The sequence below is a fragment of the Cuculus canorus genome, chromosome 2 (assembly GCF_017976375.1).
Source record: "Cuculus canorus isolate bCucCan1 chromosome 2, bCucCan1.pri, whole genome shotgun sequence".
Lineage (NCBI taxonomy): Eukaryota > Metazoa > Chordata > Aves > Cuculiformes > Cuculidae > Cuculus > Cuculus canorus.
The window spans coordinates 123280915-123298883 of NC_071402.1; the positions used below are offsets into that span (position 1 = coordinate 123280915).

Here is a 17969-nt window from a genome sequence, read left to right on the forward strand (position 1 = left end):
TCTAAACCTCCTACCCTGAAATAGTGGCAAGGGACAGCCCCACAGGAATGAGCAAAGACGTTACTGTCCAGTAATTTAGGGCCTGGAATGATGCATCCTGAAACTCCTTAATGCTCCAGATTTCTCAGCCACAGACCTAAGAGGAGAATACATTTCTTGAACTCCTCAGTGAGAGACAACCTCCTGACACCAGAACCTTTTAGGCATGGAAGTATTACCTTGCTTGACGGTGATCAGTATTAACCAAACAGAACGAAAGGTTTTCAAGCATCTACTAAAGGAAAGGATGAAGAGAGTGAACTTTATAACCTGTACATGCCCAAATGAACCACGCCTCAGAAGACCATGGGGGAAGCATTACTTCAAAAAACATTCAATTCCAGGGTTACCAGAATTTTTGGCACTGCTCAGTACAGTGCAATCTATAACAATGGGAAAAAACTTACCACGTGAGGCAAAGCTTTGCCATTGTCCTGAGGTGGGAAGCGAGAGGCTGCAACCAGAGCACTGTGAGGAACAGTCCTTCCACCAGTCACTACAGAAAACACTGTAGTTTTCTTGCCAACACTTGGCAATGCAAAATCCTGAGATGGGAGTCTGTGATCCTGCCTCCTTCCATGATTAAAGCAGCCACCTGCTGCAGCTTGGATGCAGTAGCTATGCTGAGACATAAAAGATTTAAGTCGCCTACATGCATTTAGCCCAGTAAGGTAGTCCTTTCAGGACAGATGACTTTACAAAGTAAAGACAACGGTAGCAAGAGGAAGTGGCAGAATGACACATATTTAGAGCACTCATCTGGGAAGTGAAAGTCCCTGATGTCACTACTCCGTAAACATTTCATTTGGCAACTCTGAATGCAAAACACACAAACAGTCCACACAGCAGGACCTGAACACTGAATTCTGCCCTCTCAAAGGAACACTCGCTTCCCCAGGTGACAGATCCTGCTGCTTCTAGTTTATGCTCTAAAAGGTTCCATTCATGCTTATGTATCAGAGGTTTATCAAACGCTTGGAGGGCAGCTCCAACCTAGCCGTGAGAGCACATGGCTGGCTCAAGAGGAGCTGCATATACAAAGATCCCCAGACAGAAGGGCTAGAACCCAAATACTCCATGAGTAGGTGACTGCCCTGCCAACCAAGCAACTACACAAAAAATAGGGCACAAGACACCTCCCCTCAACCCTAGCACCTCACTGCAGGCTTTCTGATTGTAAATGACTAAGATTTGACAACATGTGAAGAAAATCGCACACCTCGTGGTAATGATGGCAGAGTCTACAGAAGCAATAGCCCCAAGAACTTCTACTTAATTAATTGCAAACAGACTGAGAAGCAAGAGGGATGTTGAGCCATTCAGCCTGGCAAAGATAGTTATGTCCATACATATGTGTAGTAACAAGACTGCAGTCACCTACAGTGCCTCAAGAGCTTTTAAATACATCCTTTTTTTTTGTATATAAGTTCTGAATTAAGTGACATGCTTGTGCATCCTGGGGTCAGCATTGTGGCAATACCCTGAACACTGGTGAGAACACAGGACATGCCTAAGTTTCGTTAATTTTTTTTTTTTTTTTAAATCATGCTATTGTTTAATCTCATATAGCATAAAAACTGTTTCAGAAGTAATTTAATTTAGAATCATAGAATCACCAGGTTGGAAAGGACCCACTGGATCATTGAGTCCAACCATTCCTATCTGCCACTAAACCATGTCCCTGAGCACCTGGTCTACCCATCTTTTAAACACCCCCCAGGAAAGGCAACTCAACCACCTCCCTGGGCAGCCTCCGCCAGTGCCCAATGACCCTTTCGGTGAAAAATTTCTTCCTGATGTCCAATCTGAACCTCCCCTGGCACAGCCTGAGGCCATTCCCTCTTGTCCTGTCCCCTGTCACTTGGGAGAAAAGGCCAGCTCTCTCCTCTCCACAACCTCCTTTCAGGTAGTTGTAGAGAGCAATAAGGTCTCCCCTCAGCCTCCTCTTCTCCAGGCTAAACAACCCCAGCTCTCTCAGCCACTCCTCATAAGACTTGTTCTCCAGCCCCCTCACCAGCTTCGTTGCTCTTCTCTGGACACGCACCAGAGCCTCAACATCCTTTTTGGAGTGAGGGGCCCAGAACTGAACACAGGATTCGAGATGCGGTCTCACCAGTGCCGAGTACAGAGGGAGAATAACCTCCCTGGACCTGCTGGTCACACTGTTTCTGACACAAGCCAAGATGCCATTGGCCTTCTTGGCCACCTGGGCACACTGCTGGCTCATCTTCAGTGAGCTGTCAACCAACACCCCCAGGTCCTTCTCCTCCAGGGAGCTTTCTAGCCAGACTTCTCCTGGTCTGTAGCACTGCATAGGGTTGTCGTGCCCCAAGTGCATACACCTGCAGCCAACAGTTGCAATACAAGTCACTGTTTTATGACTAGAACAGACAGTCTAATTTTCTACAGGAGGAACATCAGAGTGAACCACCTTTCTGTCACTGTACAACTCATTGATTACTTGCTTTTATAGCACATGTGATACTTAAAGTGGCCAATTTGGGCATGAAAAGTGCCTGTCTTCACCAGATTCCATTCAGCAGCAATTGCAAAATCACCTAGCTTAACAACATGATGTACAACACATGCCTCTTTCAGGAAGTGGCTACTTGGGGGGGGGGGGGGGCAGGGAAAAAAAAAGCTTTGTTTACTTTACTAAGATTTCTAAGCACTTTTTTTCAGAACCCTGCAGAACAAAACCCCTGAATTTTAAAGATTTTCTTTATACTTAAGAAAGCATTTGGGTATGTCTATATACACAGTTAGGCCTATCTAGGAAAAAAAACAGATATATCTAAGGTAGTATTTTAAAACATTCCATTGCTAAATGCATGCTAATAAAAATATTCTAATTTCAGTATTTTGTTCTTCCCAAGGTTTCACCCTGTGATTTTAGAGATATAAATGCAGACAGTGATCAGCAAATGAGTTACAAACACAATGTCAGTATCATAGTATCCTTCTCCTGATAAATACTTCCATTGCAAAAAACAGTTAAGGTTTTCTTTGAAAATATATCTTTAACTGACGCAGCAATAATAAACTGAGCCACTTATTTTGGCAAACACAGAAGAAAGAATTAATTATTATATATAGCAAGCCTGCATCAGCTGCCACCTCATTCTAGAACATAACATGCAACACTACAAAAGAAGTTAAACAAGTGTTTGTGTGAAAGAATCAGCGCCAAAAAGGAAAGAAAATAACAGGTAACTAAATTCAGCAACGTTTCATCTTTGTTATACAAAATCTAGCATTGATTTCAAGAGTTACACTCAGTTAAAGGCAGAGTAAGAATCATCTTTGGAAGAGGGGAGGGAAAAAGGAGAAAGGGGGAGGGAAAAGGCACTGGCAGAGGCTGCCTAGGGAGGTGGTTGAATCCCTATTCCTGGAGGTATTTAAAAGATGGGTAGAAGAGACGCTCAGGGACATGGTCTAGTGGCAGATAGGAATGGTTGGACTCGATGATCCAGTGGGTCCTTTCCAACCTAGTGATTCTATGATTCTATGGAAGAAGAGAGACAGAGGGCCAGGAAAGGCATTTCACTATTAGGAGCCATGTCCTCGAAGGCAGAAGGTCTTACCTCCTTGGGTGCACCCTCTCAGCCCAGCTCTCCTGGAATCAACAACCCAGCAGAAGAATCTGCTGACAGCCGCCACTCTGCCTCTCTCCACTAGCCAAGAATCGATGTTCTTCATTGCCAGTACCTTTTAAGTTGCCATCACCAGGAGATTCTTACTAACACAGTGACCCAAATTCACTAAAAAGCACATACTCTAACACAGTTTTCCAAAGCTTGCAGAGCACAGGAAAATGTTCAAAACAAGAAAAAAACTCTCCAAGTAATTACCAGCTCAGCTGACAGAACCCCAAACACTTCAGAAATGGCACATATTAAATCACATCATGCACAATAGTTTCTGAATGGAACTGTAGCCACTGTTTAATGAAACACAGCACTGAGCAGTTGTATTTAAGACAAAGTAAAGAGTCCTCAACTGAAATAACAGGCATTTTGGGGAAGACAAAACATCAGATGTTTGGAAAACACAGGGCCTCCCACTCATTGTGAATCACTAGATTTGAGCTCAGCATTTAAATATTTTTCCAAACTGGTATTTATGACATATCTGCTGTTTGCAGAAACTTCTGTATAGAGCTGTGTTTTTTTCAACATGTGGTGGGTTGACCCCAGCCAGACTCGGTTACACAATGTTATAGATAATGGTGAAGGAGAAAGAAAAATATCAAGATTAGCTGTACAAGTCTGTTTTTAAAAATACATATATATCATTTTTTTTGCTAAACAAATTCTATTATTAAAGGAATATGAACACAAGGGCAAGTCTTAGCTCAATACTCGAACAAAACCTATCTTTTAATTTCAGATCAGCTAATTGCATGGTTTCATTATACAGATAAATCAATTCCCTCTTCAAAATATTAATTTTCTGTCCTGTGTCTTTCTCCTCCCGCCCCAGCTGCATCTTCCTTCTCTTGAACCCAGGTCCTCAGGCCCACATTAGCACACACCTGACTTACATCAGGTTAATTCATCTCACTACCTCGGGAAAGAAAAAAATCCTTTTGCTTAATTAGTATCAGCAGTTTTAGTGAACTGAAACAATCTGCTGTGTGATCAGGAAACTATCAGGGCTGGTTCAAAAAAACCACTAGAAACAGGGAATTGATTAAAAAGGAGAGGAAAGAACAGAATCACTCACTGTTAGCAAGAAGTTAATTCAATTAAAATCAATGCAGCTGAAACTGTTCTGTTGAAATCAGATCCTACAAAACCTGACAAGAGAACTTCATGTCATTAGGGAAAACAAAAGCTCTCATCTCATTCTACCTCACTGAATGTACAGCAACAATTTCATCAACATATGAACATAAAGGCAAGGTGTAAGAAATAACTACCAACACAATAACATAAGAGAACTGAGGTTCTCAGGGCTCAATTTGTTCTGCCTCACTTCAAGAAAACTAGAAAAATTATGATTAACTTATATGAGAGAGATCACTATTACACTACCTATTAGAAACACCACAAAAATGGTAGCCTCTGTCGTTCTTATTGCTTTTAGAGCTGATGATGTAACTCAGTTAAAGTCTGTGGCTGTCACGAGCAATGAAATAACAGGATAAAGTTTTGCAAATAAGGTCTAGGCTAATGATTTCTTTGGAAAACTTCTTACAGAACAGCGTATTTATTCATTTGTTCAGTTCAGTTTACCAAGAGTAAAGAAACCATTTTTTTAATGCTTTTTATGATACTGTCTCAAGTACTCTTAGGTTCCCCAGCGTTCAAATGCTCTCACAGGACACTGCAGGGGAGCCTTCCATGAACCTCTGCCACGAGACAGACACTCCTTCTACCAAGATGCCCAAGACACCCAGAGCCATGCTGTCACCTGCTCCCTCTCACTCCTCTCTTAAAGCCGATGTGAGCTGAGCAAGGTAAGAGAACGTCCCCACACCAAAGCAGCATGAACACATTTTGTGTTTCAAAATATTAACTGTATTATATTCCTCACTGCTAGTTTTGCAAGGCATATTGGTTCATTTCAATGAAGGGACCTGAAAAAGAAATGACAGCTCACTTACAAAATGTTCTGCAGTTAAATGACAGATTATACAGAGCACTCCTTGTTTTCCACAGATGGTTGTGAAGTTTTAATTCTGAGCCTCAGTTTTAACCTTAACAGAGGTTACAAAAGAAGTATCTACTTTTCACAAACTGAATAAAAGCAAAACATGTATATTTCAGATCCAAACAAGCAATACTTCAACTAAGTTCATATAAACTACAATAATTATTTATGAAAAACAGCAGCTACCATGTACTGTTCAGTCTTAAATTCTGGAAACTGCATTGACAGAAAGTTGTTAAAATTACTTAATGGTATGAAAAGGCTAATAATCCAACATAAGTAAGTAGAAAGTATTTTAGATCCCTAATCTCTCATGTACTAAGAAATTATACCTGAACTACGGCAAACAGAGCATTTTAACTACTACAGAGAAATTCATGCATATTACAAGCATTCATTTGTTCCATCTTTGATTATCAGAAGGACGACTAATAGTTATATACGCTTTCAGTTTGATGAAAAACTGTAGATGACAAAGCTGACACTGCAGAAAATACTAGACTACTCTAACGAACAAGTTGACTCAACAGGTTTCAGCACAGCTCAGGAGTGAAGAAGCCTCTATGTCTTTGTTGTAATCCTTAAAACTAGCACGATGGTCTTCCTGCATACAAGCAGGATTCACATCTAGATGGAGATCGGTGATGCGTCCCTCAGGGGTCCATACTGGGACTAGTAAGTACTGTTTAGTATCTCCATTAATGACAGACAGTGAGACTGAGTGCACCCTCAGCAAGTTCACAGATGACACTGCACCGAGTGGTGTGGTTGCCATCCCGATGGACTTTGACAGCCTTAAGAGGTGGGTCCATGCTAACCTCATGAGGCCCCGTGCAAGGTCCTGCACTGGACAATCCACGGCATGGGGCGGATGAAGTAGTTAAGAGCAGCCCTGTCAAGAAGGACTGAGAGTACTGGTGGGTGAAAAGCTGGACAGGAGCCAGCAAAGTGCGCTTGCAGTCCAGAAAGCCAACTGCATCCTGGGCTGCATCAAAAGAAGCGTGGCCACTAGGTCGAGGGAGGCAATTCTGCCCCTCTACTCCACTCTGGTGAGACCTCATCTAGAGTACTTCATCCAGCTCTGGAGTCCTCAGCAAAGGAAGGCCATGGACCTGCTGGAGTGGGTCCACAGGAGGGCTACTAAGATGATAGTGGGATGGAACATCTCTCCTATGAGGAAAGGCTGAGAGAGTTGGGGTTGTTTAGCCTGGAAAAGAGAATATTCTGGGGAGTCCTTATTCCAGCCCTTGAAGACTTAAAGGGGGCCTATAAGAAAGATGGGGACAAATTATTTATCAGGGCCTGTTGCAACAGGACAAGTAGTAATGGTTTTAAACTAAAAGAGGGTAGATTTAGACTGGATTACAAGAAGACTTTTTTTACAATGAGGGTGCTGAAATACTGGAACAAGTTGCCCAGAGAGGTAGTAGAAGCCCCATCCCTGCAAACATTCAAGGTCAGGTTGGACAGAGCACTGAGCAAACTGATGCAGTCGAAGGCTGAAACTAGATGACCTTTAAAGATCACTTCCAAACCAAACTTTCCTACGATTCTATTTAAACTCTGAGCTGATAGGACTAGGGGCAATGGGTATAAACTGGAGAGGGGCAGATTTAAACTAGACATAAGGAGGAATATCTTTACTATTAGAGTAGTGAGGCACTGAAACAGGTTGCCCAGAGAACTCGTGGATGCCCCATCCCTGGAGGTGTTCAAGTCCAGGCTGGATGAGGCCTTGGGCAGCCTGATCTAGTGGGACATGTCCCTGCTCATGACAGGGGGGTTGGAACTAGATGATCTTTAAGGTCCCTTCCAACTCAAACTATTCTATGATTCTACGATTCTATCATTTTAATTTTCAGTTCTTCAATAATATTTTATATATCCAAATATCACAGCTAAGATAAACTCTCATGAGCATTTTAACCAAATCCTGTCAACAAGATTTAATATGCAGAATACTACCGCAATTTATTCTGAATTTTAATGTCATATTTTTTTCAAGTATGCATAGCTGCGAGCCAGCTCCACTGGTACAAAGTACAGCATTTTTCCATTTCTTGTTTCAGGCATAAACAACAATTTGACTGAATTGGCACAATAAGCAACTTCCGTAACACAGCTGTCAGGCTTCACAGTTTAAAACAAAAATCAGGCATGTGGCTGACTTGTAAAGATAACACAATAACCATGTCTAAAATTTTTGTAATCTCAGATGCCACACAGAGTCTGCAGAAAGCTGTTTCACCTCTCTCTGTGCTCCTCCTCTTCTGCATCCAAGAGGAAAGAGAAGCCAATAACAGGATCAGCAAGAGGTGAGCCTAAGCACTGGCTCAAGCCTCCCTACCCTTTCCCAGTCTTCCCAGTCCTGTGGATAAAGCCTATTCAGCAGCTGTTCCAATGTTTCCCACAAGCAGAAGGGCTGGGTTTGTTTTGTTTGCTTTTTTTCCCACCAGCTTTCCCACCTAGCAGGCTCAGACACTATCCTGATTGACAACCCACAAGGCAATTTCTGTGCAAATTTGTGCAAACACAATGTGTTGATCCTAAGTTAAAGACTGCTGTTTCTACATTACTTCCAAATATGCAAAGCAGAATTAAATGAGGCTTTGAAAAATCTGACAATGGTGCAAAAAAAGCAAGACTCTTCGGAGGTGTTCTGAAACATGAAGATGGAAGTGGCAGCCGTCTTCACAAAACAGGCCAAGTGTTCATGTGCCAGCCTCTCAATTGTTAACTTTGAGAATCAGTTCACAATTCCAACTCTACAGCTTTCCTAGCAAATTAGACTACTTCAGATGTACTTGGTTTAATGATTCACAGTAAATTAATTCGATGCATTTGTATGTACATGGTATATATATATATTTATATATATATTTATTTATATATATTTTTATATATATATATATATTTCACACTTCTGTAGGATTCAAAATGGTAGAATTGCAGAAGACAAGTAAGGAATCATTCTAAGGGATCATGCTGAAGGACATTTTCAATGCCAAGAGATAAGACATTTTCAAGGAGAGTTAGGGTGCTCAAGCCCTTCTGCCATTAAAATACATTAAGCTTCATCTTATGAGTATAAGGATAAGGGAAACAAGAGGACAAACCACTTGACAAAAACAAGCCTGCAAAGCCTGCATCTTAGGGTGCCATCACAGGTACATACTCCACAATACAACTGAAGTTACATAAATTTAAATACTAAAAAACCCCAATAATACGGAAAAGGACATTTTGTTCCATGCAGGTGAGATTAATACTTTTCAATGCTGCAAATGCAGCCAACAAATGAAAATAATTGTGTTTGTTACTAATTACTAATTCAGTCAGAAGCAACTCTTATTCACAAAAGACGAGCAGCAGATTGACCATGGATGTGTTATATAAATTTAAGGGACTGACTTCTTCACACATCCATGCAGGTCGTCCAACCCAACCTCTCAGCACAAAGTTATGACTAAATCACACAATTTCAGTTTCACCAATGTGGCAAAATGTTCATTTCCACCTGTACCTCCAACTCATATATTTTGTCCAAATTTCAATCCATATGTGATCTGCTCTCTTGGAAAATTCTTAGTATCTTTTTGTGTCCTTTCCTGTCAGTGAGTGTTTTCCAGGGACAACACATAAGTAAAATTAGCACCCAAGGAAAACATTCACAGTTAAGAGGAATAAAACTTAGATTTCTACACCCCATCCCACCCCCAACAGTACCACTACCTCTGCCCTGTAGCCTTCTATTCAGCAACTGATTTGCTTCATTCTAGTGATTGATGAGAGCTGCTTTTCAACTAATCGTAATTGGACTAGCAAATGTCATAAGATGACTCTAAAGAAAGACACAGAACTTTACAAGCTGAGCTCTTCTGTTTTTGTTGAGACACTACTTTTCGTCAAGTAGGAGGTTGACCCATTATCAATATTAACTTAGCAATGTCATGAAGTGTTCATGTACATAATTCGGTATTAAGCACGGAAGTTGGAATATTTTAAAACTTACTACTTGCTAAGCAAAGACTATCTTGCAAATTCTTCTTTGAGTTGCCTCATCACTTACATGGCAATAATAATTAAACAGTGATAATTAGCTGTTTATTCTTAAGGAGGACAATTCTTATGAATTAAACCAAGAAAATTTACTAGGTTACCATCGTTCAGCGATCATAAAGGCAGAGAAGACGTGCACTCAAAGACGTCACCTTTGCCAGCCATATACCCGTTTCTGATAAGATTTTCTTGTTGATTTTCAGATGTATACAATTTACAGTTGTCAATTACAAGAAAGTCTCATTCTGAATTTCCTTCTTTCCTCTTAACTCTGTTCTTTAATGTTTCATAACAGTTACAAGCACTTAGAAAAGAACAGTGAACTATAAATATTTAATGTAAGACACCTGTAATAAAGACATAAGAAAGACTACAAAAATCAAAGCATATAAAGTATTTGTTTATGTTAAGGCAACAAATAATAAGCAAGGTATATGCTCTTTAGATTTTAAATGTCTATAAATATTCATAGCTTTGTCAAACCAAACCTAATAAGTCATCTGTATGTGTTACCAAATAATTACAATCAAACAAATAAACATTACCAGGTGTAGCAGTTTTCTCCAAATTTTCAATATTTTAAAGTATTTGGATTGTTTGCTACAAATTTACTTTGGGAGGAATGCCCAGTGAGCATCACTACAGGACGTTACAGTTTCAAGCATTCAACTCAGACCCAAGAGTTCAAAGCAAACACACCGAAGACAATTTCTGGCATCTCATCTAAAACAGCAGCACATTAGCAAGCAGTTGATGATCTTAACACAAATTCTCAATATAGAATTCTAGCACTTTAGGGTGGCAAGAAAGTATGGCAACAATTACAAATATCTTAAAATAAAGTTTACAACCTTTCCAGATGTGGATGAGGGTTACGGATCCAATATGCACTCAAACTCCAGTATAATATAGCAGGCAAAAAAAAAAATCTTATTTTTACTTTCCAGAGCTCATTCTATTTAATGCTTGGTATGGGCAGTAACGACAATGTGGTAATACTGTAATTGTATTCTGTGGAGGAAAAGGTTGCTAGGAGGAAATTACTAGGAAAACTCATTTTTTGAAGTGACTAAGACTTACCAGGGAAATATCATCAGTCTTTCTTTAACATATTCCTGTACCATATCTCAACACACTCTATGCAGCTTTCTGAATATCTTACACATCACAAATACTCAAAAAGTCACATTGTAGAGCATTAAAATTAATTTGAACATCTAAAACCTAAAACTATTCACAGAAGCAAAACAATATGCCCATCCATTTACTTCAAGGCGAATTGCCGTCTGCTCACTCTGAAACCAAATACCTCCACTGATTCTGCTCACAGCACAGAGCAATATCCTGTCCTTCAAAATCAGGTCAGTGCCCCTGGACCACAAAGGACCATCTGCCTACAGCAGCAGGGAAAAAAAAAAAAAAAAGATTACGCCTGGGGTGGTCAAGGAAAGGCTAAAGAAAAGTTGAGATAATACTTAGAAACTATATTGATTTTCTTTATCTCAACCTTATAACCACCCAAAACGCAACCTCACAGTGACTGAATGATTTCTTGAGAAGTTTTGTTCTTGTTCAATGTAGCAGAGACAGAAAACAGAACTGTTCCATTACAGTCATCCCCTTCTCTCTCCCAGCTTCCTACATTCAACCGTTCCTTTCCTATTTTGTTATAATTACTAATTTTATGAAACTTTCCGAACACATTTTAGTATTCCAACAGTTCAGATTTCATTATTTTAAAATTATCTAAGTATTCATCTTCAACACAGAAACATTTATGCAAAAAAATGTTTATTTTCCTAATACTGTTAATCAAAACTGGAAATAAATCATAGAAACCAACCACTGTTATATATAGAGCATATGCACGCAGTGTCATCAATACGTGGTAGAGAGTATATTTAGATTATATTTGAAAGTTTGCCTGTACAGTGGACAGTAACCTAAAGAAAATCCCAGCTGTAAAGGGTGCCAGTGTACCAGAAAAGTATTAGAATGGATACAGCTCTATCTACAAATGTGTCTTCTGGCTACCTAGCTTACACTCCTCTCAGTAGTTAAACTATACCGGAAAAAAGAAGCCTGCTATTAGAATCCGTGTAGTCCCTAAAAATAGAGCTGACTCTCATCTCACCTATACCAACAAATCCAGTCAAAAGTAGACTAGTCTTCAGTATTAATACTTGGAACCCTGAGAATAAAGGCAAACATTCAAATGCAATCATAATAACCTGAAGGAACTTCATTTTGTATATTAAACAACTCTCAGAATAGTTTAACTAATACAGAGACAAAAATAGTAAAGCTCCTAACTTCTTACAAACCCAAAGAACTTATAAGATAACAAGAACAATCAAAAGCACTGACACTATAATTCAGAATTATTTGGGTTTTTTATTTAAAAATAGATTGTACGTAAAACATTTTAAAAGTACACCTTTAGAAAACTTTACCCAGATTTCACAGTTTTTGGTAAATTCATGCTGCAATATGACTTGTCCTGTTGGACTCAACAGAACTTCAGTCTGAAATGACAGAAGAGCCAAAGGGAAGCATAAAAACTGAAAGGAAACAGATGTGCCATTAATGGAATATTTCTTTACAACATTTAGATTTCTGTAATAAGACAGAATAGAAAGAATTCACACAAGGGAAAATAATTGACTGAATTAATTTGATGCAATGGTTAACTGAAAAGTTAACGAAGTTATACTATTTTAATATTGCATCTTGCATATTTATAGAATTGAATATAGAATTCATTATCTATTATCCACTTTGAATTCTGAATTAAAAACAGTCACACTATAATTGAAAATGCTATAAAGCAATTAATCCTCTGAGGTACAATGTTGGCTGAACACAGCAAAAGCATTCTGGCAATATTAACAGGACTGTTGAATCATTTGTGTAGTAACTTGTTGCTGGTCAATTTTTCTATATCATTGGATTTTAACTCTCAGCATAGTTTAGAACAAAAGAACAAACAATAAGTGGTATAATTGTTTCACTGATGTTCGGTACGTCCACATTCAACATATGTTGAAACCTTATTTCAGTAACTTCATCTATGCAGCCACTCCATTTCAATCATTTACCAAAGTTAGCCATTTGAACTGGTAGTAATAAGAAACAAACTAACTTTATAATAGAAAAGTGCACAAATTTTACAAATTTGGAAAATCAAAACCAATTCGGCCATTGAAAACCAGTTGCAGTTGTACACATTACATGATAAAGGATTCATTTTATGCTCAGCAATTTATAATAAATACCCTAATTTAAATACCCTTCATGTCCTGCAGGTCCCATACAGCACGATATTATTTCCAGAACATTAAGGAGCTCAAACTTCAGAAACCTGATAAATGGTTTGCACTCAAATACAGCAGAAATATCTCAGTTTACACAGAGCCTTTAACTCTTTTCTCCACCACAGTATTTGCACAATTCTCACAATGGCACTTAAGTTACAATAAAAACTATTCCTTAAAAGCAAGCTGCAGATTTATGAGAGGGAAATCATGGCAGAGTAAGCTTCATGATGATAAAAGTGATTGAGACAGAAGCAGGCTGTTTCCAGGGCTACCAATGAACCATATATTATGTTTTAGATGGTTTCCTAGGAAAATAATCCTGGGGATCACACTATGTGTGTCTCTTTATATATCCCTCTGCCTGACTCAAGACTTTATTTATTGATTTCAACTAAAACTGACAAAAGAGGAGATCTAAAGACTATTAGACTCCACAAGTGTTCCCAAACTAGGAAGAAAAAAAAAAATCAATAAAATTCAGATTATTAAAAAAGCATAGATCAAGTGTTCAGACCTCTTTGGATCCCCAAGTTAAACAAGACAACACGGTCCTACTGGAGATCACACGTCACTAACCTTGCAGCAGGCACAACTGAGTCCAAAGCAAAGAAAAGATCTTGCCACTTTCTACAATGTCCTGTCTCCCAGAGGTGAACAAAATTTTAGCCCAAAGAACTATTTTTTCCCTTCAATTTTTTTCATTCTGGCTTCATGTAAGTGAAACAGATAAACGACACTCGGATCTAAACATCAGAACTACCTCTTTTTACTGATTCTCACTCAGATTTCCTCAACAGACATTACAGCACTGCAAAGTACTCTCGAGGGCTCGATGAGAAAACCAAAATTTCATTGTATAACGTTATCAATCAAACCGTGCTCCAAGAAGGGCAGGTATAGAGTAGTTGCCTCTTCAACGACAATGCTCTGCTACTACATAGACTAAGATTCCTCATCTCCTCTAGGCAAGAAATCACAGAGAGGCTCATCTCATCTGAGCACAGTGTGCTGTCTTCCCACAGGAGATAACGGCAATTTTGAGAAAGAACAGGTAAGGTTTCGGAACAGACCTTAACCTGTGTCAAAATCCCTACTGTGGCAAACAAGTGTTTCTTTCAATGTAAGAAATTGATGTATTGCCTGAAGCACTTAAAATCAGCACTGTATTATTCACTCCCATTTGTCCATCAACTATAAATTGCATCTATGCAAAACCACCCATCCCACTGGCCTTAGGGTACAGACAAGTCGTGGATACACACAAGTCACAAAACTTCTTTTAAGAGAGATAGTCTTTTGTCTATAGTACCTTCTTACTGTGAGGGTACTGAAGCACTGCAACAGGTTGCCCAGAGAACTCGTGGATGCCCCACTCCTGGAGGTGTTCACGGCCAGGTTTTGGCCGAGGCTCTGAGCAACATGATCTAGTGGGAGATGTCCCTGCCCAAGGCAGGAGGGGTTGGAACTGAATGATCTTTAAGGTCCCTTCCAACCCAAACCATTCTGTGAATCTATGATTTCAGAAACAAGTTCTTTGTGTTAACACAGTATAGATTACCCTAATCTCAACTGATTTACTTTCTTAGGGGAGATCATAGCTTTTTAAGAGGTTAACATAAGTATTCTTCCATAGGCCATGGGCTTTGCACTAAAATAATACCAGAAGTCTCAGATATGTCAGGTTTTCTCTTGTCCTGTGTGGTACTTTGTTTCAACCTGTTTAATTGTAACAACAATTATCTAATGACCAGGTGATTATTACCTGCTTTGTTTTAGATTTTGGTCAACTGCATATTGTAACACTATATAATTTTTAGTTAAACGTCAGTAATAAGGAGATGTTCTGCGTACAAAAACAGTCTTTGACCCTTGAACAAAAACACAGCATAAAGCAAAGAGCAGTTAAAAAATATTATGAGATGTCATTATATAGCCAAAAACTTTCTCGAGCAGCTACTGATTTCTTAAGTTTCCACTAAACCTTAAATGATCTGTTTTCTTGACCCCTAGCAAAAATCAGTCACTCTTTTAAGGATATGTTGGATTCAGGCACCCCAAAATGAACTGATACCATCATTGCTTCCTATATTAAATATCTTCAATCTCGGGGAAATCTTACAGGACTTCATACCTTGATTAAATTAATTAAGGATTAAATTAATCCTTGTTTAGTTCCTAACTAATTAATAGTTGTTGAAGCAATATCACAACACCAATAGTATATTGCAAGATGCATGAAAACACGTTCAAATTTTTCTACTCCATTTAGCTGTTCATTGCACTTTGCAGTGAATTTATTACAGCTACAGTATTATGACTCTAGTTTTGTTCCCATGTGCCAGGTTGAAAGATGTTATGCAGAGAAAATGCATACATTTTATGGATGTATGCAAGTATATACTGTTCGCTGAATTATAAGACATTGGCAGCTAAAGAGTAGTGTTTATACAGGGAATTTTCCTACAATTCTACACTGTATGGTAACAGGATTGCAATTCTGCTTGTGATTAAAAGTAAATTACTGTATCCAAAACCAGTCTCCAGGTATGTACATACCTTTAAGACCAGCAAGTCTGCCATACACATCCTTTTGTCACGGACGTGACTGAGCAATACGCACATTACCAATACAAGATTCCTAAATAAAAAAACTGACAGACTTCTCACAGCTCTGAATCCTGCCATGTGTGGAGAAGTCATGAGTAACTGAATGGCAACGAGAGCTGATGGTGAGATTGCACACACATCTGTCCTCCGCCAATTCCAGAACTAAACTGAACAGCTGAACCTGAAGAGCAAACAACAGTAAATCTTTTGGATGTTTTTCACCCAAAGACTTCAACAAGTTTCAGCAAAATGTTCCAAATTCAGACTGTAATTCTGACTCATTGTGTGACATTAATTTAACCGACTTAAACTGTTGCATGTCTGAGGAAAATGGACAGGCTTATTTACTCTCATCAGGTAAAGAGCAATAAGCAAGAAAAATAAGATTAAGATTCAGGACCATGAAAGACAAGGGGGTCAAATCACATATCCTTTATTTCCCAGTCAGGTCCTCAACACACAGCAACAGAGATGAGCAGTATTTTTACACGCTTCTCTTTGGTTTATTCCTACGTTGCCACAGCAGGTCAGTATTTATAGAATCTGTGACCTTCTGAAGCTTGCTTGGTAAGGTCATAACATTCACCTGGTAATCTTTCCTCTTTATTTAAAGACAGTATTTAGATAAATTACTTCTGCAACCACAAACTACTTCAAGGTATAAATCTTTGATTCCTTTTGAAGATTAAATTGCATTTCCTTTAGGAATGGACCACTCTCATTTTACTACAAAATACACAACCTTAGCAATTGTGCATCCTGTTATACCTTTTAATTTTTAATATATTCTTGTTCAACTATATTATTCAGAAATCGAATAATTATGTCTCTGATGTATACATTTCTGTCGTTCTTATTTTAGTCAAATTACAGTAGAATCAGGAAGTCTTCGTGACACTGGTCTAAATTCTTGTTTTACTAGGAAAATTCCATTGAGGTATGTTTTGGAGCCAAGCTGTGCAGCTACTGAATTTAAATACACATCACATGTCAAGATTTAAATAAGGATTCGCAAGTCTCACTTTTTCTTAAATGGAATAAACTACATTGCTTTCTACAATTTCTCTTTATAGCTGGTCATAAAAATGCACAAAACAAAATGAAAGGCATTTCAGAAGCCAAGGTAACTATGAGAAAAGAGGCATTCTATGACTTAGGCAATACTAGGCATCTTCCAACAAAAAGCTGATGCTGATACCACCCCTTCTTCCTCTCAATTGCATAAACAAACACAAAGGGCTGACAGTACTAAGCCACTTCCTGCTCAGGGTTCACAACTAAGGGAAAGAAAGGAGATCACACTTTAAACAGTGACTTACTTATCCATTTATTAGAAGTTACATTTACCAAAATTCTGCTAAGCTATCAGGCATTAAATTGATGATACTAATCCATACAGATCTTCCACCAGGTGTGAAGGGGCAAACTACGCCAACACACATTCACACACACAAACATTTAATTAATTAATTAATTAATATTTCTTCATTTATTACTTATATAATATAACCTGAATAAATGAACTAATTCATTAATCTTATTAATGAATTTCATCACTACAGAATGTACATGAATCCTGGAGAATTAAGTCACCGAGAGACTGGTTCAGCTCCACATCCCACCATCGCCTAACTGTTCTTTACTGAAGCTATTATAAAAGAACAACCTGCAGCAGTTATCATTTGCATCTCCTAGTTAAAATGTTGCTTCCTATTGCCTGCTATGTCTAGAGGCCAATAGTGTGGAAGAACCTTGATCAACATCTCTTTCTTTCGTGGCATACAGTCATAAGCAATCCTTGTAATGACTTAAAAGATAAATCTTACTAACTTAATTCGTTAATTTTGTCATTATGGTAAAATACAAGGCATCATCAAATAATCGTTCATAATTCAGGACAGGGCTCACTGATGCCTTCTTAAGAATTTTCAATCCACATAAAAATTCAGAGTGCATGCTATCTTAAAGGTTTTTCTTATTTTTATATTCGGGTGAGACTGCTCCTAAAACCACCTCGCTATAGCCAGTTTCAAATATAAACATAATTACCCAATATTTTTAGATCTACTGCATTGGCATGTGGCCTTTGGACAACTTTTTGGGTATATTTAGAGAGGCTCCTGGGACACCAGTTACCAGGGCAACCTCAGAGGTCATCCATCGTCAGCCACTGTAAATTACAGATGTTTCAAGAGACTTCACATTCACGTTAAAATTGCAGGTACTATGCATGAATGCAACGCACTGCAGTACGCCAAGCCACTACAGATGCTGCAGCACTAGAACATCGCC

General features: G+C 38.6%; 1 protein-coding gene across 4 annotated transcripts in view; it reads right to left on the reverse strand.

Moving 5' to 3' along the window:
- The window catches only part of PLCL2 (phospholipase C like 2), a 97266-nt gene that overhangs the window by 43175 nt on the left and 36122 nt on the right, over nt 1-17969 (reverse strand). For 3 of the 4 annotated variants that reach the window (XM_054057850.1, XM_054057852.1, XM_054057854.1), the window contains one exon: nt 447-662. The exons of the other annotated variant lie outside the window; for it this stretch is intronic. Coding sequence is in view for 2 of the 3 variants with exons in the window: in XM_054057852.1 (XP_053913827.1) it covers nt 447-662 (216 nt within the window). In the remaining variant the exon portion in view is untranslated. Of the gene's footprint in view, nt 1-446; nt 663-17969 lie in introns of those variants that run through there. 4 annotated transcript variants of the gene reach the window in all.